This window comes from Mangifera indica, chromosome 16, assembly GCF_011075055.1.
Source record: "Mangifera indica cultivar Alphonso chromosome 16, CATAS_Mindica_2.1, whole genome shotgun sequence".
Classification (NCBI taxonomy): domain Eukaryota; kingdom Viridiplantae; phylum Streptophyta; class Magnoliopsida; order Sapindales; family Anacardiaceae; genus Mangifera; species Mangifera indica.
Window position 1 is genome coordinate 10715438 of NC_058152.1, and position 22509 is coordinate 10737946.

A 22509-nucleotide genomic window follows, 5' to 3' on the forward strand; every position below is an offset into this window, starting at 1 on the left:
ACTAAAATATATTTGAAAACTAATCATGAACTTGAACTCGAATTGAAATATATTAAAAAAAATTTTAAAAGATGTTGCACAAGTCATAAGAGAACAAGTTTAACTTGTCTATATGAATCTGAGCCTTATGCGAGCCGCATACGAACTCTTGATCTATAAAATGAGTTAAGCACGAACGAGTTATTCTCCAAAGTCAATGAGTCCAAATTAAATCTCTTCAAAAACAAACTTCACCTTATTCGGATTCAGTTTGACTCAAATCTAATCTTAATGTTAACTAATATCTAACGCAACACAATTTATGTTTGTTCAATAGTTAACTATCATTTTTGTCAATTATCACTTCTTGAAAAGGTTTGGAATAGTGACTATACAAATGAGTAATATTATGCATATATATTTTAAATAATCAAATAAGTATATATTTTTGTATGTTATTATGTAATCGAATATTATTTTATTATTAATTTAAAATCACTTAAACATATAATAACATATATTAAATATGTATTTATTTATATATTTAAAATAGATACACATAACTTTATTATCGTGCAAACATTTCTATAAAGAAAAAGATTTGACACTCCAAGGAATTATAAAAAATTAATATGTAATTTAATGGAGAAAAATTCAAAAATCGTCTATATATCGTCAACGGCTGAGATTCACGGACTCATGGCAAAACCCAAATCCCCGCCCCAGAAAATCCGCTCCAGGAGAATCCGTCAGGCCCCGATTGGATCAAACTTGGAATGACCAAAACATCCCCAGCTTCGCCCGTCTCCTTCTTCGTTTCCTTCGGCAACTCAATTCCGAATCTTAAAAACACTTCCGTCCGCTTTCGTCCATCCACAATTTCGCTGTCTCTTCGCTAACATTATTTAAAAAATAAAAACAAAAAAAATACGAAAAAGCAAGAAAACAGAAGCACACAGAATCAGACGAGAGAAGTGAAGAGCAGAGAAGAGAAGAGAAGAGAGTTCTTGTGATTTACTTTTGTTGGGAGATGACGTTTGTTCATTAAACGACACTCCGTTTTACGCCTACAGGTTCGTTCTCGAACATTCTCTCGCATTTTCTGAGTTTGAAGTGTGAAAATTTCGCCATTTTTAGGGTTTTTAAAAATATTTTTTAGTTTTTGAAATTTAATTTCGTTTACAGTATGCGATGCTTGCGAGTTTGATTCTTTCTGTGTAATTTTATTTATTTTTATTTTTGATTAATTTTGGATTTGAAACTGTTTTATTAGCTTTAACTAGCGCGGTTTGGTTGCGGAGAATAGTGAAAGAAAGTGACAATGAATGAATGTTTAGTCAAGAAAATGAATGTTTGAACTGCTTATTATTATTGATATAAATTAATTAGTTGATTAACTTGTTAATGAAATTAATTAATGAACGATCAAGTCTTTGTTATGATGCAAATGCTTAGAGACTAAGACTGTGAACTGATTTTAAATTGTTAATGCGCTTTTTGGAGCATAACAGGGTGGAATTTAATTGATTTATGCGTCAATGGACTTGTTTAAAACAGAAATGGAATGGAGTTGGATTGATTTGATTCGTGTGTGGATTGAATTTTGTTTGGAATTGAAAATGGAAATGATCCTGAATTGCGGATGTTAATTCCAAAATGAAGTGGTATGCTGTAGAATTCATGTAAATTTTATTGTTATTTAATTGGAGTCTATTAGATGTTGTAAGCGTTTCATTTTGAATTATGTATGTGGTAAGAAGGTGACTAGTTGTTAATTTGTCTTATCTGCTATTAAATGTGTGAATGAATTTGGTGACAGCTATACTATTTTACTTCTCTCATGTTTTTGAGGTTGTTTGTTTGTTCACACATAGGATCAGAATGGACTGTTCTTTGGGTGCTGAGGGGCCTGCTGTACTGCAGTTGCGCAAGTGGGACCCCTCTCAGTTCCAGTTAAACCTGTCAGAATTTCGAGAAGCCTTTATTTCTCCAACGAAGGAGCTGCTATTGTTGCTCTCATATCAGTGTGAAGCATTGCTGCTGCCACTGGTCACAGGTGAATATTCTTGTCTCATTATTATCTTCTTTAATGGAGTTTTGAATGCTTTGGATTGCCAAGATTTAAGTATGTGTTTTTGGTGAATGATTACATGTGCATGTATGGCATTGCCACCATTATCGTTTCATTTATCTGGAACACAAGATTTGATATAATTGTATTTCATATTCTCGATTTGCAGGGCACTCTATAGATAGGAACATTACAGAAAATTGTTTTGATGAAAGTCTTCAAGATCCATGTTCATCTTCTCTAAGTAGGTCAGATTCAAAGGATAATATGCCATGCACTTCTGGATCAGTAATGGATTTTGATAATGGTTTTTCTCTTGATCGTAATTTTTCAAGATCTAATAATTACCCTTTTGTTTGTGATGTAAACTCACTGGCTTGGGGTATATGTGGGGATTCCTATAATCAGCACAAGGATGCCTTGTTTAGAGAGCTTCTTTTTATTTCGGGCGACCAGTGTGTGACAGTTCATGCTTTTTGTTGTCCTAATGATGATAGTGCAACGACCAGGCAGGGTGACTTTGAGCAAGGTAGGTGGGTGGATTGGGGGCCAAATTCTGCATCAGTACATCATACATTGGCAGAGGAGGCTTCTTATTTGTCTTGTGAAGGCACTGGAAATGTTGAGGATGAATCTGTGGCCAATGGCAGTAGGGAGAGTTCACAGAGTATATGCAGGGAGGCAGGGGATGATAGGTCATCAAGAAGTGTTCCTTCAAGGAGGTGGCTGCGTTCTTTTTTAACCAAAGCTGAAACTATTCAATCTGATGGTAACATTTGTACCAGGTTTCCAAAGAAGTCATCAATTCCTTGCTCTGCGAAGGTTGTATCATTTACCATACTAGATAGTAATTTACCACTTCTGCAAGTCCCTACTCAAGAAAACTCTGTGGCAATTAAAGAGAGCATACAGTATACTGGTTTGGATTTGCCTACAAATTCTCATTTGGCTTCAACTAGTCTAAATATTCAGTCTGATGTATTGCCGAATTATCTAGGTATTGACATTAACAGACCATACAAATGTATTAGAGTTTTTTCTAGCAATTCTCATTGCTTAATTGGATTCTTTTTGAAACTTGTGGATCCGTTATCTCTTAATATTGGTTGTGAGAGTGAGAGAAATAGGAGGAAATATGTACTTCTTGTTGCTAGGTTAAATAGATGGGGAATCCAGTGGGTTTCTGCTGTGAAGTTGGAGGAAAGTTTAAATATAGGCTTGGTGTCTGACTGGACAGACTTCTCCTTTTCTGGTAATCTTCTCGTGTGCCTCAATTCTGGTGGCATAATCTTTTTTTATGATGCTATGTCTGGTGACCATTTGGCACATCTTGATATTTTACGTACCTGTGGTCTTGACCCACACTCAAATTTGCATGAGCAAGAAAAATTGCATGTAGGTGTTGATGTGCAAATTAAGCAAGTTGATGAAGTTCATAAATCATCAACTTATCAACATGGTGGACGCCTTGGTAGAAGAATGTTTAAACGGGTGATCGTTGCTTCATATACCTCCCTCTTGGCTGTGGTTGATGAATATGGTGTCATATATGTTGTACATGTTGGTGATCACATTCTTGAAAAGTATAACATATCTGTAAAATTGCTTCCACATTTCCAGCATTTGGGGCTTGGGATGTTGGTTGGTTGGAAGGCTGGTGGTTGTGATATTGGCCACCAGTGGGTGCATTCTAATTCATCAAGTTCTTGTTGTCATAGATTAGACATTTCATCTGAAAGAAACAACAACGTTTCTTTATCTGACAATATTAGAAATGCTTTGCTTCACGAATGGCAACACCAAAATGTGCATAGAAATGGTGGGCAGTGTGACTTGTGTTTGAGTGGATTTTCTGTTACATCTAAGATGATTTGCCAGAGTTTTCATGATTCTGATTTACAGTATCACCTTGTGCGAAACATCTTTCTTCCCACAGATAGGTTTGGTGCGGATGATTGTATCTTTTTTTCACCACTGGGAATCACTCGACTGACCAAAAACCATAATATTGAGAGGCAAGAGAGTGCCCAAATTGTTCACCTTGATCTGCATACAGATTCAGCAATTCATGATGATAGTTGCTTGAATTGTGGGTCTGAAATGTTTTATCTACCGGGCAGGAAAGAAACTTCTGTTGGAAAAGCAGTTGGTTGCACTTTTCAGGGTTGTTTATATCTGGTAACTGAGGATGGGCTATCAGTGGTTCTCCCCGCTGTTTCAGTTCCATCAAATTTCCTCCCTGTTGAAACGATTGGCTATCGGCAATCATGCATGAAGACAGGTGTAGGATGCCAAGAAAGAAGCAATTTGGAAATGAGAGAAACAAAACAGCCTTGGTCACCTTGGAAGGTCGAAATTTTGGATAGAGTTATTCTGTATGAAGGCCCTGAAGAGGCAGATCGCTTATGTGTGGAAAATGGTGAGAATAATTATTCAGCCTTTTGTGTTGAATATCTAGGATTTGATGTCCTGAAATATTTATAGGATTAATTCTTCAATTTCACAGCTGTGATCTAGTAATTCTTTTATTTTTTGATAAAATACATATAAATTTACTTAAGAAAAAATGATTTACAAATAGGTGGATCTGTTTACTAAATAAATGACTGAACAGACAAGACTCTGGAGTCAGAAAGTTGAAATACAACTGCAGTCCAATCCTTATTGAATGAAGAACAAAAAATCCACATAAATTGCTCTCATTAATGTTGAAATGGAACCATAGACAATCGTGAAACATTCATGGTTTTACAAACAAGATTGGAATTACTTTTCATGGTGTTTGGGAAGCCTGCAGTAGGACTAGGAGTACAAATAAAAGAAATATGGGTATGAAATTGTTAATCTGCATGTAAAAATTTATGTAATTCGGATTTTGGAGTAGCGGTTTTTGCCGTGCCCATTAAAATTTTCAAACCTATGCATAATAGCCTAAACCTTTTTTGAGAAAGGAAATTTTATGGGAGAAGCATGTGTATGGTGAACTTATAGAAGTATCTTGTAGGGATGTTGAGCAAATGTAGATTTCATGATTGCATTGGGAAAAAACAATTGTATGAAGTAGGTTTGTGGTTGGTCATTGGGTAATTGTTTAGTCGAATGTCTTGGCATGGGGGAGCTACCATTTTGTTCACTCTTTCATGATTTATTATATGCTTTTAGTGGTGAGGGTTGTGACAAATAGTTTACATATTTTTTAGTGTTCTAAAAGAAATTTTTTGTTTCATATCCCTTACCATGTGAAGTCCTTAAATTGTTTAATTTACACTTTAATTAGCCAGTGATCTAAAAAGTTTTATCTTGAATATGACATTTCAGAAATCCTTTTAACTGTCTTGTGTTCATCAAGTCCTGAACTTGGGGCAACTTCCTGACCCTATACACTTGGTAGCTGGTAAACTTGTAAGATATAATTATTATCAAAGTAGGTGGACCGGGATACTTGAAACCAAGTGTCATAACCACTTAACTGAACCTTTAGGGTTATTTCAACTATTCATCGTGTATGCCAGCTCTACAAAAGAATGAACTGCTGGAACTTGAAGTATTGCATTCCTGAAATATTGTTTCAACTTCTGTCCTTCCATTTTAATTTTAAAATATTGTGAGGGTTATCAAGTGCAATGAAGAATTCCATTTCAAATTTTCTTTCTAGTCTTGATTAGCGCTTTATTAAATCTAACTTGTTTGTGCGAATTCATATCCAATGTCCAAATTGTTCTAACAAATACCTCCTCTATTGCATTGTTGCCAGTTTTTCCTTTCTGACATTATAATATGATATAGACCGTGGCATTTTCAAAGATATGCTGCACTTTGAAGCATTTAAAGCACATTTTCTCAACATAATTTTGATGTGTGAATTACTGTGATGTCAGGGTGGGAGCTGAAAATTTCTCGGACGCGTCAGCTGCAAATGGCATTAGAATACTTGAAGTTTGATGAAATACAGCAGTAAGTTCATATTTGTCCATACACAGTTACTCACATGTACACATTTATGTATATTTGCATATGTGCATGTATATGTTCCTTTTTTGTAATTGCTTTTATGGCTTCAGAAAGTAGGCTGTTATTGATACTTGTGTAAATTTTGTTATCATGTAGGGATATGACATTGTGGTATACATGCACCAAATCATTTTTTTTATGTTAGGTGGTGTAGATATAATTGCAGTTGAATTAGAGATGTGCCCATTTGCGATTGAATTGGAACTTTTATAATCATTGACTTCTTAAATCATATTTATTCTGGAATAACTTATTTAGATAACTGAGAACAACATTTTTCACTACTTTTTTCTTGTTAGGAATTAGTTTTTTAGTTGTTATTTTCAGATTGTTGTCTTGCTATTTGTTCTAGTTGATCTTAATATTTCTGCTCTATATTTATGATTCTTCAGGAAGAGTTTTTGACTAATAATTGAAATATTTTTATTTTAGAAGGTTGACCTGAATAGGTGACAGGATGCACATGTTTGCTTTATTATTTGACCTAGTAAATTGAATTATTAGGATATTAAATTTAATTGTTGAATTATTTAAGGCTTTGAATTGCCTCATTCAGATCATTGGTAGAAGTTAGATCAGGATTTCTGAATAACTTGAGCCAACTAAATTTATATATCAATAAAGTATTATTTGATAGAAGATGGGAGGGGGAGTGTGGTGGAAGAGGGCAAGTGAGAGTTGAAAATTTCACCTTCTTGTTCTGTGATGATGCAAACTTCTCCTTCCCACCCCTGCAGAGTGACAAAAAATTTGGAATTAATTGAGAGATGTCTTCTGGTACAGAAGATGAGAGATCTTGTCTTCCAAGATTTTAAGCATCCCTCCCTCTATTATTTTTATGATAAAGGTTAAATTCGATAGAATTTCAATGTGCAAATGGAGGAATCAGAAGTCCTTTCGAAAGAAAAGAGCATGAATTCACTAAGAAAATACAAGAGACAACGGCTGCTCAATCCCTTTGAATTTATATATGTGTGTGTGTGTGTGTTTGTATATGTATAAGTGTGTATATATAGATAGATAGATAGATAGATAGATAGATTGAAATTCCTACATATTGCTTTGTAACCAATGCCCGTAGAGAAGCTCTACTATTGACTCTCTTGCATAGAATCTCTAGGTTTTCATCCTTTCTTAAACACCCTTATTCCATAGAAACTCTATTATGTACTATACCAGTTTCCAATTTTGGAACAGATTGTGTTTGATGGATCAAATTGTTGCACTATACTAGAATCTACATGTGGAACAGCTTGTGTTGGGTGCATCAAATTGAGGAATAGGTTTTGTTGACAATACATTTGCTGGATGAATATTTCTGCCTGCCTGCTTTGTGATCCAAAAATAATTTTTAAAACTAACATACAATTGAAAAATGTAAGTTATATCACAATATTTTTAATATCTAAAAGCATCTTTGGTATAATTTTCAAAAACCATTTTCAAAGTTAAAAACTATAGGTTTTTTAAATATTTTTTATTCTACTTTTCAGGATTGTATTGGATAACTTGTATTGAAACATTTCAATGCATTGTAACGAAACACTTTTTTATAAAATTTATTTTATCCCGTCTTAAAAAACCTGGGCTTGAATTCTGTATCAAACATGCTCTTACTTTCTTTGTTTTGGTCATTGAATAGATCTTTGGAAATGCTTGTGGAGGTTGATCTGGTGGAAGAAGGCATTCTGAGATTACTCTTTGCTGCTATTTATCTGATGTGTCATAAAAATGGCAATGACAATGAGGTATCTTCTGCATCAAGGTAAATGTCTTATCTCTTTGTATCTCACAAATGGCTGTTTTTGAGGAATAAGATTAATGTACCTTAGTTAACATAAATGCTACTTCATTCAGATAAAAAAATATTGATATATTTTGGTTCCTTCCAAGTAAGCTGCTCAACTTGACAGACAAGGGCTTGATTTAATATTTTTTTCGCTGATCATATAGAGCTTGACTAGATGTTATGACATATTAACCTATCAGAGCCCCGCCTTTTTCTGTAGGTAAAATTGGAATATTTTTGAGAACCAGAAATTAAAAAGTTTACTTAGAATATTGAAATAGATGTTAAAGTAGACCTAAGAATTCTCGGTTGGAGATCTGAATGTAATAGATGTAATTCTGTCTCATTTTTTGATTAGTTTGTCATTAATTGCATGTATGTTATATTTTATATTACTTATACTGACATTGTCACTGTGTTTGGATCTTTATTTAATGCTTACATTCTCAATGTAATTCCTATTTTGGTGGACATCAGAATCTCAGAAGAATATTCTTTGAGTCCCTATTTTAACTTGGCTCTTTTGTCTTTTTTATTTTATATTTCCATGAGCACAAAATTAGAAAGAAAAAAGAGCCAAGCTTAATTAGGGACTCGGAGATAGAGACAATCACACACAAAGAAATTTGGCCTGGTCTAAATCCCAATGTTGGACCTCATGTCAGTTTGTCATCATATAGATCTAATTACATAAAAACCATCAAATATTATAAAGTTTCAGTTTACACTTTTGGTGCTCATTAGGGTCTTCTTTTGAATCTTGAGTCAAATTATTTGATCCTAAGAAAACTTGTTGGGTCAGTTATTATTTGAGCATCAGGTTGGGTTAATTGGTTTACTTGTATTTAGGGCCAGCTTGGTAGATAGGTTGACTTATGAAATTTATAGATCCTGGTTCTGCATCAGAAACTGGACGAATATGGGACTTCTCTTAGAACCAAAGCAGTGTGGTCCTCGTCTCTTTACTGATGCCTTCGGTCAGTTTGGTGAAAAAGTTTTCATCACTGGGACATGGGTGGACTTTTAAATGATCGTGAGCTCCTAGCAAAGGAAACTGGAACATGAATGGTTTACTTTAGGTGCTTGACAAGAATACTTGTGTTATCTCATCTGATGTTTGATTGTCCTTAATAAAAAAATGAATCATTTTGAGCTAGGTTTCTCTGTGGAACCTTTTTATGTCTTTCATTTTCTTATGTATATGATAGCTTTGGCTGAGATTTTTTTTTGGTATATACTTGAAAATTTTCATTGCATTGGAAATTGCCAATTTTTGGAAATCCACATGTGATTGTTTTGTCTACAAGGTTTTCGGCTCTCTATTTTTAATTTATGGAAACATGTACTCAGTTAGGCTTTCATTTTTCAGCTTTTTTCATTTTTTCCATCCCTATATTCTCTTGGTGAATAATTAGACGCATCTACCTCATCAACATCTATTAGCTAGTAACATTTATGCAGCTGCTTTCTTATAACATTGTGGTCCACATCAACTATGATGAATCTTGAATCTGATTGATTTGGAAATAATCAATTAGAGAATGCTTGTATTCTATGATTGGACTGAATATTATTAATGAATGATATCTATGAATCTTAGCAGTTTGTCCATGGTACAGAATAGTAAGGTATATGATTTTAAATGCCAATCTACTATCATTTTTATATTTTAAATCAGTGTTGTAACTGAAATAATTGCTGTAATGATTTTGGTTTGAATGAATCTGTCTTAATGTTTTTTGATCATTTACTCTTTTACTTGTTTTTATTTTATATATAACTGTTTGTGATCTTCTGTGCTACAGGCTTCTTACTTTAGCCTCCTGCTTTGCTACAAAAATGATTCGCAAGTATGGATTACAACTTCATAAAGATGAGGCATATTTTCTAAAGGGATTGAACGGAATGAAGTTACTTTCTCTTCCATCAACTTTATTGGATGAAGAACAAAATGATGCAAAAAATTCTAGGAGGCTTTCTGAGATGGCTCACTTTTTGGAGATTATTCGAAATTTGCAGTGTCGACTGAGTGCAAAATTTAAAAAGGCTGGCCAAGGGCTGGTGGGATATTTTTTTATTTTTCTACAGCTCATGTCACTGTTGGTCTTGCATATTATTGTTAAATTTGAAGCAATGTCTTTGCACTTTGGTTCAGGTGGATGGTAGGGAGGCATTAAGCTTGGCAGAGCCAAATTTATCAGAGAATGAATCTCGGATGTCGATAGTTTCAGCAAAAGCAGTATCATTAGATAACTCAAATGAAAATGAACTGTCAATTTCTCTGTCTACCCTGGGTTCTAATGATACCGAGAAGCTTGCTTTGGTGCCCAAAGATTATGTGAGTTCTCAGTCTGAGTTGGATCTACAATATTCTGGTGAAGCATCTGTTCATATGTCTCGGGGGGCACTTTCTAGAAAGAAAACGCTTCCCTTGGAAAATCCAAAGGATATGATTGCACGTTGGAAATTGGATAATTTGGACCTGAAAACTGTAGTCAGTGATGCTCTACTCTCTGGTCGCCTTCCTTTGGCAGTTCTTCAGTTGCATCTTCAACGTTCAACAGAACTTGCTACTGAGGAAGAGCATCATGATACCTTCACTGAAGTTCGTGACATTGGAAGAGCTATTGCTTATGATCTATTTTTGAAGGTAGCTATTGTTAGTTCTTAAACAAAACTAAGGTTATTTCTATTTCTGCACTGATTATACATGGACAATAGGGTGAAACTGGGCTTGCTGTAGCAACATTGCAAAGGCTTGGGGAGGATATTGAAGTCTGCCTTAAACAGTTGGTATTTGGCACCGTGAGGAGATCTCTACGAATGCAAATTGTTGATGAGATGAGAAGATATGGTTTCTTGGGACCGCATGAGTGGAAGATGTTGGAGAGTATATCACTCATTGAGGTATGAACAATTTTATATTTTTTTGTTGCAAGATAACATTCTGTGATTTTAAGTTCCATGTCTGATGAATTCTCATTCCCTCTCCTCTCTCTTTGTATTGGAAAAGAGACTTTATCCTAGTAGTAGTTTCTGGAGAACTTTTCGTGGCCGGAAAGGGGAAGTCGCAGAAGACACATCAAATTTAAATTCTCCAGGAGTATATTTGCACCTTTTGCATTCACAGTTATTTAGCCATCTTATCATTGAGTGTGGTGAGATTGATGGAGTTGTTTTGGGTTCATGGACAAATGTCAATGAAAGTTCATCTGAACCTGTGATTGATGAAAATGACACTCATGCTGGATATTGGGCTGCTGCTGCAGTGTGGTCTAATGCATGGGATCAGAGAACCATTGATCGTGTAAGTTGCTGCTCTTTCTTTGTGTCTGAACATTTCAAAAGATGTGTCGAACTGTGCGGAAACTGGAGTTGAAGAAAAATGTATTATTGTCTTAATACAGGATGTGGTGTCCACTTTGAGGTTCCAACCCACTATCTTTTATGGGCACTGAATTATTTTCCTATGAATGGGAAGCGAAAAAGTGCAAATGTAGTGTGTGTGCATGCATCAATATTTTTTTTGGATGGTTAATTGAAATCTATTAGGACTTAGGATTAGTAAGGAGGTTTCCAGTTTTGCTCTTTCCTTGTATGATCCTGTCTAAAGCAAAATACTCTTATTCTCTTGTCACTTTTAAAGTGGTAGATGTTCTTCATTATGAATATGAGATACCCGATATCTGAAGCATATGTTTGGTCAACCAGTAGATCAACACTTAGTATCTGTCTTTGCTGTTCACTTTTGTCTTGAATTCTTCCCCTCCTACTTCTTTGGGTTTGAAAGTCCTGTCTCTCAGTGAACTTATGGCTGTCAGCCCAGCTAGATAGTTAGATTTAAAATTGAGATAGTTTATATCTTTATTTTAATACCAATGGTTGTATTATTCCTCTTCTTGCTAATTCTCCGATATATATTTCTTTAGAGCAATATATTATTAATGCATTTTTGTTTCATTTATTACAATTTACTTTTATGCCTCTAGGGCTTTTTAATCAAAGCATGGGCCTGTAAATTTCTCAAGAAATGTTTCTATATGCAGATAGTGCTGGATCAACCTTTTCTTATGGGTGTTCACGTATTATGGGAATCACAACTGGAGTACCACATATACCATAATGACTGGGAAGAAGTTTCCAAACTTCTAGATGTTATTCCTGCATCTGTGCTGTCAGATGGAAGCCTCCATATTGCTTTGAATGGTTCACAGCCTGCTTCTACTATTGCTAGCAATAGTGAATTTCCCGACTATGGCAATTATATATGTTCTATAGAAGAACTGGATGCTGTTTATGTGGATGTGCCAGATATCAAAATGTTTAGGTTGTCTGCCAATGTTATGTGCTCTGTGTGGTTAAGGAGGCTCATGGAGCAGGAACTAGCTAGGAAATTTATTTTTTTGAAGGAATACTGGGAAGACACTGCAGAAATTGTAACTCTTTTGGCCCGTTCAGGCTTCATTACTAGCAGAAATATAATTTCATCTGATGATGATTCTATTGACAGTTTATCAGATATTGTTGGAAGATCTTCTGTTGGTACCATTCAAGCTTTACATAAATTACTTACGCATCACTGTGTGCAACAGAACTTGCCAAATCTTTTGGATCTTTACTTTGATTACCACAAGTTGGTTCTAGATAGCAATTCACTTCAATCATTGCAAGAAGCTGCTGTAAGTTTTCATTTTTATTGTCCATGTCTGTCACACTTTGTTCTCTTTGTTATTGCAACATGTTTTGCTAAAGTTTTGTATGGTACAACCTATACTGTACATTATTTGTATACTGTAACATCTAGTATACATGAATATTTTTTGTATAAATCTAATATATTTTGTTTTCTTACCTTTCATTGTTTTGTTGGACACATCTGTTCAGGGAGATTGTCACTGGGCAAGGTGGCTACTCTTATCTAGGATTAAGGGGTGTGAATATGATGCTTCATTTTTTAATGCTCGTGCAATAATGTCACATAATTTGGTTTCTGGTAACAACCTAAGTGCTCTGGAGATCAATGACATTATCTGTACTGTTGATGACATTGCGGAAGGGGGATGGGAATTGGCGGCTTTAGCAACTCTAATGTATGCCCCTGCTCCAATTCAAAACTGTTTAAGTAGTGGTGGTGTAAACAGGCACAGTACTTCTGCAGCCCAGTGCTCGTTGGAGAACTTGCGGCCCGCCTTACAACAGTTCCCTACATTGTGGCGCACCCTTGTAGCTGCATGTTTTGGACAAGATACAGTTTGCACTTTTGTAGGCCTTAAAGTGAAGAATGGTCAGCTTTTTCCTCTTATCTTCTTTATGTTCTTTGGATTCAATTTGTATAACATTGTTAATTTTTTTCACTTTATTTGGCAATTCAGCTTTATCAGACTACCTAAATTGGCGTGACAACATCTTCTTCTCTTCTGGACGTGATGCATCACTTTCTCAAATTCTGCCATGCTGGTTTCCAAAGGCCATAAAGAGGTTAATTCAGCTTTTTGTTCAGGTATGCCTTTTAATCTCTTCGTAAGATACTTTTGAGATTTTGTCATGCAATTTTCCAATCATAAGTCTTGATTTTACTATGCTTATTGAAAGTAATTTACTATGTACCATTTGACTGATATTTGCCATTGTTACGATTTATGTAATATATAGTATTAAGCTTCATTTTTTTATCTTATATTTTTTATAAACAAATTGTGACATAATTTGTAAACCGTTAATTAAAAAATTTTCAGTGGTTGAGATTAAACTTGACATGCATCATTTCTAAGGTGTATCAATTATGTGTGTGAATGTAAATCAATGTTGAAACTGTTTGAATATAATCTTCCACTAATTTTGTGAGGAAAAAATGGTTTACAATATAATTTTACATTATCTGCCTGGACATTAATGATTTTGTTTGCATGTGATTCCAGGGACCGGTTGGATGGCAAGCATTTCCAGATCTGCCTACAGAATCTTCACTATATAGAGACATTGAATATTTCATAAATGCACATGGACATGCTGATATTAATGCTATCTCATGGGAAGCAACTATCCAGAAGCATATTGAAGAGGAACTTTATGACTCCTCACTCCATGTACGTTCTTTTTCTTTCAAGGCAATTCTTTCATTCTAAAAGCAATAATTGTTAGCTGTTGACTGAAATTATATTTGGCTTCATGGGATTTTGTCATAGCATTCTCTTTTGCCTGAGGTACTACTTGTCTGAAATTTTAGTTGCAATATATAAGTATGGTTACAATTGATCTTCTTACTTGTTGATAAGAAATGTCATACAATTTTATGATTCTAGAAGTATTAATGAAAGTAGTCCACAAAGGTGGAGAGACTAACTCACAAAATAGGTCAAAGATTCATGATCCTTCAGAAGACACTAAAATAGATACCTGGAAAAAATAGAGAAATATTCATTGGTCCAATTTATGTCAGGCAATTCTTGATTTACAATTAAAACTATTGTAGTGAATAAAAAGAAGGTTCTCTAAATTCTAAAGAGACAGAAGTACAAGGGGAAGGCTATATTGTTGCTTTCATAACATCAAAACCTTTTCTCTTGATCGTATATTTCTCTCAGTCCATATTGCACATAATATGGCCATCACTTGACGGTCTCACGAAACCTTCTTTTCCTCCCAAAAACATTATGCCTTCCAGTTTTGACAGAAAAAGTTGGATAGGCACAACCCATGAATTTTTAATGTTCGAATATGCACTAATGCAGAGATGTAAAGCAATGCAGAGGTGCAAGAAAGACAATTAATGCTTTTGACTTCTCTTTTTGCATATAATGCACCTTTGATGATGTAAACACAATGTCGGTATGCCCCTTTGGATGGTGTCAGTAATTTTTAGCCTTCCTTATTCAATGATTCAAGGCAAAAGTTTACATTTAAATGTACTCCCATCTGTATAAAACTTCTTTATAATGTCATGATATCTTGTCAAGTGAATCTGAAGAGAGTGGGTGACACATTCTCTGTTGTGAAGGACACAGTCCTATGTTATGCATGCAAGTATTCAGTTTTCCAGAAGTTAAACTATCTGAAGACGAGCTAACCCTGATTTTCGTAGGGGAATATGTTGTTTATCCTATGCACAATATAAACAAACCATGTTCCTTGGTTTCTGAGAGCAATGCTGGTTTGACAAGTTTACAAGTTTATTCATACATTGTTATTTGCTTGCTATTTCACAAAATGTCTTTGGCAGCTATGATAATATCTGGATAGTCATAGTGTACTGTCACTTGCTTAATAGCTTGCTTTCTGCTGGGAGTACCTACATTGTTTCTTTTTACTTGCTTTCTTCTCAGTTATTGTTAAACTTTCATTTAACTTTAGGAAACTGGACTTGGACTTGAGCACCACTTGCATCGTGGTCGTGCCTTGGCAGCTTTTAACCATCTTCTTTATGTTAGAGTTGAGAAGTTGAAATCAGAAGGCCGATCAAGTTCTTCAGCACAGGGACAGGCAAATGTTCAATCTGATGTTCAAACACTTCTTTCACCTATCCAACAAGGCGAAGAGTCCCTTCTTTCATCTGTAATTATCAGTTTCCTTATCGTCTAGGTTTATTTACCCAAATAAATATATCTAGTGTGCTGCAGTTTGATTATTTTTCTACTGATATGAAATAATTTACTTTTACATTAATATATTGTTGAAGTAATTATTGGTTTTATCTAATTAGGGCTTTGTTAGTATCTAATGGGATTTAAATTTTTTAGGTTATACCGCTTGCTATTTCACATTTTGAAGACTCTGTTTTGGTTGCTTCATCTGCTTTTCTTCTAGAGCTTTGTGGCTTATCTGCCAGCATGCTCCGTGTTGATATAGCAGCTTTGAGAAGGATATCCTCTTTCTACAAATCTTGTGAAACTAGTGACAGTCATAAGCAACTTTCACCTAAGGGCTCTGCATTTCATGTAGTATCCCATGGAGTTGATATAACAGAGTCTCTGGCTCGAGCACTGGCAGATGAATATCTGCATAAGGATAATGCAACCAAGGCTAACCAAAGGGAAAATACAAATTCGATTAGTGACACACAGCCTTCTAGAGCTCCAATGCTTGTCCTACAACATTTGGAAAAGGCAAGTCTTCCAGTAATGTTAGATGGAAAGACTTGTGGATCTTGGCTGTCAACTGGCATTGGTGATGGAGCTGAATTAAGATCCCAACAAAAAGCTGATAGCCAGCACTGGAATTTGGTTACAGTTTTTTGTCAGATGCATCATCTTCCTCTAAGCACAACATACCTTGGTGTATTAGCACGAGATAATGATTGGGTATGTTCTAATGTTTTCGCTATTGTTTGGTTAAGGAATGTTATTCCAGTTTTGTATCTCATGTTGCCTTTGTCTTCCGTAAGGTTGGATTTTTATATGAAGCTCAAGTTGGGGGGTATCCTTTTGAATCAGTGGTCCAAGTGGTAAGTCTCCTTTCCTCTTCAGTAGTTTTTCTCAATATAAAATTTTCTGAAATTAATTAAAAACATTGTTTGTGATGAAAATTTGACCACTTTATGTCCTTTTGTCCATGGTTCAGGCATCAAAGGAGTTTAGTGACCCACGTCTCAAAATTCATGTGTTAACAGTTTTGAAGGGCATGCAATCAAGGAAAAAAGCTAGTTCTTCATCTTACATGGATGCTACAGCAAAAAGTGAAAGTTCCTATTTAGATGAAAATTTATACGTCCCCGTTGAGCTTTCTAGAATTTTAGCAGATTGCGAGAAGCAGAAAAATCCTGGAGGGGCCCTCTTGATTAAAGCAAAGGAGTTGTCCTGGTCTGTTTTGGCAATGATTGCATCATGCTTTCCAGATGCTACACCATTATCCTGCCTAACTGTTTGGCTGGAAATTACTGCAGCCAGGTTACAACATATATCATAAATTTTAGTGCTATTTTTTAAGTTTTGGATGTTTGAGCTTTTGTGCTGGAGGGGAGCCAATGCAAGTATGGAATTTCATATAAATATGCTTTATTCCTTTAGTATCTTAGAGCATCCTAGCTCCTCTTATTAATACTTCAGATTTGCTTAGTGGTAAGGACTAGATCTCATTGTTGCTACTTTTAACAGGGAAACTTCATCCATAAAGGTGAATGACATAGCTTCACAGATAGCAGATAATGTTGCGGCAGCTGTGGAAGCCACTAATTCCATGTCAGCTGGTGGTAAACCCCTTGCATTTCGTTACAACCGGCGGAACCCAAAACGTAGACGGCTTATGGAGCCAATATCCACAGATCCCTTGGTTGCCTCATCTAATATATCAAATACTTATCCTGATGCAAGAATATTAACTGCCCAGGACAGCAATGGGGAGGAAGGAAAAATTGAAGATGCTTACCATATTAACAGTCAAACTGATTTAGTTGAAGACCCTGCTTCCCTGTCCAAGATGGTTGCAGTGCTTTGTGAACAACACTTGTTTCTTCCTCTGTTGAGAGCATTTGAAATGTTCCTTCCTTCATGTCCTTTGTTACCTTTCATTCGAGCTCTTCAGGTTTGTTAGCAAAGTTAAATCTCAGCTTTACATTTATTATTGTGATTCTTTGTGTAGAGCTCCCTTTTATGTATTACAAAGCTTGACTTATGGACCCTTATGTCTCTGAGGCACTCCTTTTTTACCTTATAGAACATGCATCTTGATGTTAAGTCTAGATCATTCACTTCAATGTTCAGTGAGCTCTTAGATATGCATGGTTTAGGGAAATATTAAATTACAGTACAGTGCATAAATTATGTCCTCGCACCCTTTATAAAACTTCAATTAAAAGATGTTACAGTTGAGTTATTATGTGTGTGGATTTGATGTTGACTTCATGGAATTATGTTTATGGTTTTGTGTTAAACTACTTATGGGAATGAGGTGGATAGGATTATTTTCTAATGCTAACTTTATCTTCTTGTTCTGCAGGCATTTTCACAGATGCGCCTATCCGAAGCATCAGCACATCTTGGTTCCTTCTCTGCCAGATTAAAGGAAGAGTCAACTCATTCACAGGCAAATATGGGAAGAGAAGGCCAGACTGGAACTTCATGGGTCAGCTCAACTGCTGTAAAAGCTGCTGATACTATCCTTTCAACTTGTCAATCTCCTTATGAGAAGAGATGCTTATTGCAACTCCTTGCTGCTACTGACTTTGGTGATTGGGGATCTGCAGCTACTTACTATCGACGACTCTGCTGGAAAATTAATTTGGCGGAGCCTTCACTGCGAAAAGATGATGGTCTGCAACTAGGGGATGAGACTTTAGATGATGCTTCACTTTTAACTGCATTAGAAAAGAATGGACATTGGGAACAAGCACGCAACTGGGCCAAGCAGTTGGATGCCAGTGGTGGACCTTGGAAATCTACTGTTCACCATGTTACAGAATCTCAGGTACTATAATTGCAATATGGGTTCCTCCTTCCATCCCTAGTACTTCAAAAGATTGCTGAACTTTCCTCACTTGGAGGAGGATTATCAACTGGAATTTGAAACAATCACTAATTTAATGTTCAAACTATCAAGCCTACACAAACTCTAATATAGCAGATTCTAATGTTTTTGTCCATGAAATTTATAACTTAATAAGGTTATTCTGGACATTTTGTTTTAAAAATTTTAGGTTATTAATTTTTTTATGACTTGTCTGTGTAATAATTTCTGAATCCATGTTCCAAGTAATCACTTTGATCACCTTTAATTACAGAAGCCTCTTCATATAAGTTATTACTGCTGAAATTATCATAACATGGCACTTATATGTCTTTTTTCACTTGGGAAAATGCCTTTTATGTTGTTATTGACTCTGCTACAGACCCTTTGTCTAGTCATTTGTGATGGGAATCCTTATCATCGCTGCCATATCTTGAAGCACCTGTTGGTGCTCTCTTCTTGAACTTGTCAATGCTGACTCTTTCCCCCTCATTTTAGGCTGAATCCATGGTGGCTGAATGGAAAGAGTTCCTTTGGGATGTCCCTGAAGAGAGAATTGCTTTATGGGGCCACTGCCAGACACTATTCATCAGATATGCATTCCCTCCTTTACAGGTACGTTTGTTTTATGATAGCACATGCACCTGTCAGAATCATGATTCTGGCAACTTGCATAGTGCTTAGAGAATCTGCTTTCATATTGTTTGCAGGCTGGATTGTTCTTTCTTAAACATGCAGAAGCACTTGAGAAAGATCTTCCGGCTAGAGAGCTTCATGAAATGTTGCTGCTTTCACTTCAGTGGTTAAGTGGAATGATAACCCAGTGCAATGCGTAAGTAACTTGAAAGCTGGTCCAGTTGCTGCCATTTTGCATAGTATATGACTACCAAACTGACCTTTGTGATCATTCTTATCAGAGTTTATCCATTGCATCTTCTGCGAGAAATTGAGACTAGAGTATGGCTCTTAGCAGTAGAATCAGAAGCTCAGGTGAAAAGTGAAGGAGACTTCAGTTTAACCAGTTCCACCCGGGAAAATACTTCAAATATCATTGACCGGACTGCAAATATTATAACAAAAATGGATAATCATATGAATTCAACGAGAAACAGACTTGCGGAGAAACATGATGCTAGGGAAAATAACCAAGGAAATTTCAAGAACCAAGTGTTGGATGCCAATTCTTCAACTACATTTGGGGTAAATACAAAGGCAAAACGGAGGGCGAAAGGCTACATGCCATTAAGACGGCAATTAGTAGACACCATCGATAAAAGCACTGAACCTGAAGATAGTTCCATACCGCTCAACTTTAGGAATGATTCTCAATTGCAAGATGAAAGCCTGACAATGGAAATATCTTTTCCAAAATGGGAGGAACGGGTTGGACCTGCAGAGCTGGAAAGGGCTGTTCTTTCTCTTCTGGAGTTTGGACAAATAGCAGCTGCCAAGCAGCTCCAACATAAGTTGTCTCCAGCTCATGTACCATCTGAATTTGTAATTGTTGATGTTGCTTTAAAGCTTGCAGCTATCTCGACACCTAATAGAGAAGTCTCAATATCAATGCTCGATGAGGAAGTGCGTTCGGTCATTCAATCATACAATATAGTGACCGACCAAAACTTCATCTATCCACTGCAGGTTTTTGTCCAAATATCCCTTAGTTTCTTTGTCTCACTCATACTATTTAAGTCCAAAGTTAACTGGTATCCAGCTCTAGAATGGATGAATTCACTCTTTCAATGGGATATTTGTAGTTTGTCCTCTTCTGTCTGTTCTGATGATAATTTTCTCTTTTTTATGTTCTTTGATGGGTTTTAATACCTGAATATGCAACTTTAGGTCTTGGAGAGTTTAGCCACTATTTTCACTGAAGGCCACGGGCGTGGTCTATGTAAGAAGATAATATCAGTCGTAAAAGCTGCAAATGTCTTGGGTCTTCCATTCTTAGAGGCATTTGACAAGCAACCAATTGAATTGCTACAGCTTCTCTCTCTTAAAGCACAAGAATCATTTGAAGAAGCACATCTCCTTGTGCAAACTCATTCTATGCCAGCCTCGAGTATTGCTAAAATTCTTGCTGAATCCTTCCTAAAGGTGTGCAATGTTATTTTCATTTTCACTGGGTATTTGATGCTTAACAAAGATTTTAGGTTTTTGGCATTAGCTATAACAACTCATCATTTGTGCCAGACATGTGCCTTGTCGCGGCACTGTCTACAATAATTTGTTGATTACCATCCTCTTATGTCTGTAGGGTTTACTGGCTGCACACCGTGGGGGTTACATGGATTCTCAGAAGGAGGAAGGACCGGCTCCTCTATTGTGGAGATTCTCAGACTTCTTGAAGTGGGCAGAGCTTTGTCCTTCTGAACCAGAAATTGGCCATGCACTCATGCGTTTGGTGATTACTGGACAGGAAATACCACATGCTTGTGAGGTATTGTTACTATCAATTATAAGCTGATTTTAATGCAATCCATTGCATCTGATAAAGCCAAATTTTAAGGGAGATCAATGAAAATTAATTAAAATCTACGTTAGGCCTCTCTATGAAGAAATTAAATTTGTGGAAATGTTGATAATTGTGGTGACGTTATCGGTAGTGCTGCCATTGTAAAGCAAAAGTATTTGTATGTTGTTATAGTCTTGTTTTGTATGTGCACCAGCTTCTGATTACTGTAAGCGTCTTTGTTCACAGGTTGAGCTTCTCATTCTCTCTCACCATTTCTACAAGTCATCAGCTTGCCTTGATGGAGTTGATGTTCTTGTGGCCCTTGCTGCAACCAGGGTTGAAGCTTATGTGTTGGAGGGTGATTTCCCATGTTTGGCTCGCCTGATAACTGGTGTTGGAAACTTCCATGCCCTTAATTTTATTCTTGGCATTCTTATAGAAAATGGTCAGCTGGATCTCCTCCTTCAGAAGTATTCTGCTGCGGCAGATACAAATACTGGCACTGCTGAGGCTATCAGAGGATTCCGAATGGCTGTTCTCACATCATTGAAGCATTTTAACCCCAACGACCTTGATGCATTCGCTATGGTTTGTATATTCTTAGGCCACTTATTTTCTCCAACCTTTGAGTTTATATATTCACCTTGATCTTCGTTTTGCAGGTCTATAATCACTTTGACATGAAGCATGAAACAGCTTCTCTCTTAGAGTCGCGTGCAGAGCAGTCCTGCCAGCAGTGGTTTCATCGTGCTGACAGGGACCAAAATGAAGACCTACTAGATTCCATGCGTTACTTCATTGAAGCTGCCGAAGTTCACTCTTCCATTGATGCTGGCAACAAAACACGTAGAGCCTGTGCACAGGCTTCCCTTGTGTCTCTTCAAATTCGAATGCCGGATTATAAATGGCTGAACCTTTCTGATACCAATGCACGACGAGCACTGGTTGGGCAATCTCGTTTCCAGGAGGCTTTAATTGTTGCCGAAGCCTATGGTCTTAACCAGCCAAGTGAATGGGCACTGGTACTTTGGAATCAGATGCTCAATCCCGAACTAACGGAAGATTTTGTGGCTGAATTCGTGGCAGTGCTTCCTCTCCAGCCTTCTATGCTTGTTGAACTGGCAAAATTCTATCGGGCTGAGGTGGCAGCCAGGGGTGACCAGTCCCAATTCTCGGTCTGGCTGAACGGCGGAGGTTTGCCAGCTGATTGGGCTAAACATCTGGGGAGATCATTCAGATGCTTGTTGAAGAGAACTAGGGATCTGAGATTACGGATGCAGCTGGCCACTGTGGCAACCGGGTTCACCGATGTAATTGATTCATTGACAAAGGAGTTGGATCGGGTTCCCGACATTGGTGCACCACTCGTACTTCGAAGAGGGCATGGTGGGGCCTACCTCCCATTGATGTGATTAATACAGCTACCAATGCCAACAATTGCAAGGTACAAGGGGCTGATCCGATAGTGTCACCAGCCAGAAAGTGACATCATCAATGGGCACAGCATGATGGCGCTGCTGGTGATATTTATTCTGGTAAATCTCTATTTTGATGAATTAGCAACGAGATTATATTTTTGGACGGTGTGAATTAGTTGGAAGCTTGGGAAATCTTGTGAAGTGGTTAACATTTAATTTTTGGATGATGGAATTTTTTGCAATGGGTAATGTCAATTTTGTTAGAAATGTAAAATGTGTACATATATATTTTTTAAAATTTTTGAATATGAAATTTTATTTTGAGTTACTCATAAAACGATAAAATTAT

General features: G+C 36.4%; 1 protein-coding gene across 3 annotated transcripts; it reads left to right on the forward strand.

Moving 5' to 3' along the window:
* Window positions 1-757: 757 nt before the first annotated feature.
* On the forward strand, window positions 758-22488 carry LOC123199786. 3 transcript variants are annotated; one of them, XM_044614842.1, is made up of 26 exons: window positions 758-1052; window positions 1854-2035; window positions 2220-4469; window positions 5929-6004; window positions 7704-7826; window positions 9656-9911; window positions 10006-10500; window positions 10572-10757; window positions 10864-11157; window positions 11897-12529; window positions 12735-13134; window positions 13223-13350; window positions 13769-13936; window positions 15201-15401; window positions 15587-16147; window positions 16231-16290; window positions 16407-16732; window positions 16940-17366; window positions 17781-18248; window positions 18786-18902; window positions 18998-19119; window positions 19205-19928; window positions 20130-20384; window positions 20545-20727; window positions 20989-21330; window positions 21405-22488. In XM_044614842.1, the coding sequence occupies exons 2-26, from the start codon at window positions 1861-1863 to the stop codon at window positions 22152-22154; spliced, it is 9720 nt and encodes a 3239-aa protein (XP_044470777.1). In that variant the 5' UTR covers window positions 758-1052; window positions 1854-1860; the 3' UTR covers window positions 22155-22488. The 3 variants fall into 3 exon arrangements, with proteins under 3 accessions (XP_044470777.1, XP_044470778.1, XP_044470779.1); XM_044614843.1 differs by having other exon boundaries at window positions 1860-2035; XM_044614844.1 differs by lacking the exon at window positions 10864-11157.
* The last annotated feature ends 21 nt before the right edge of the window (window positions 22489-22509 follow it).

Excerpts from the sequence above, each read along its gene's own strand:
- LOC123199786 (XM_044614842.1), top strand. The coding sequence starts at position 1,861 with ATGGACTGTTCTTTGGGTGCTGAGGGGCCTGCTGTACTGCAGTTGCGC. Across the intron at positions 10,501-10,571 it reads CTTATGATCTATTTTTGAAG|GGTGAAACTGGGCTTGCTGT; the intron begins GTAGCTATTGTT and ends CATGGACAATAG. Across the intron at positions 19,929-20,129 it reads ACTTCATCTATCCACTGCAG|GTCTTGGAGAGTTTAGCCAC; the intron begins GTTTTTGTCCAA and ends ATGCAACTTTAG.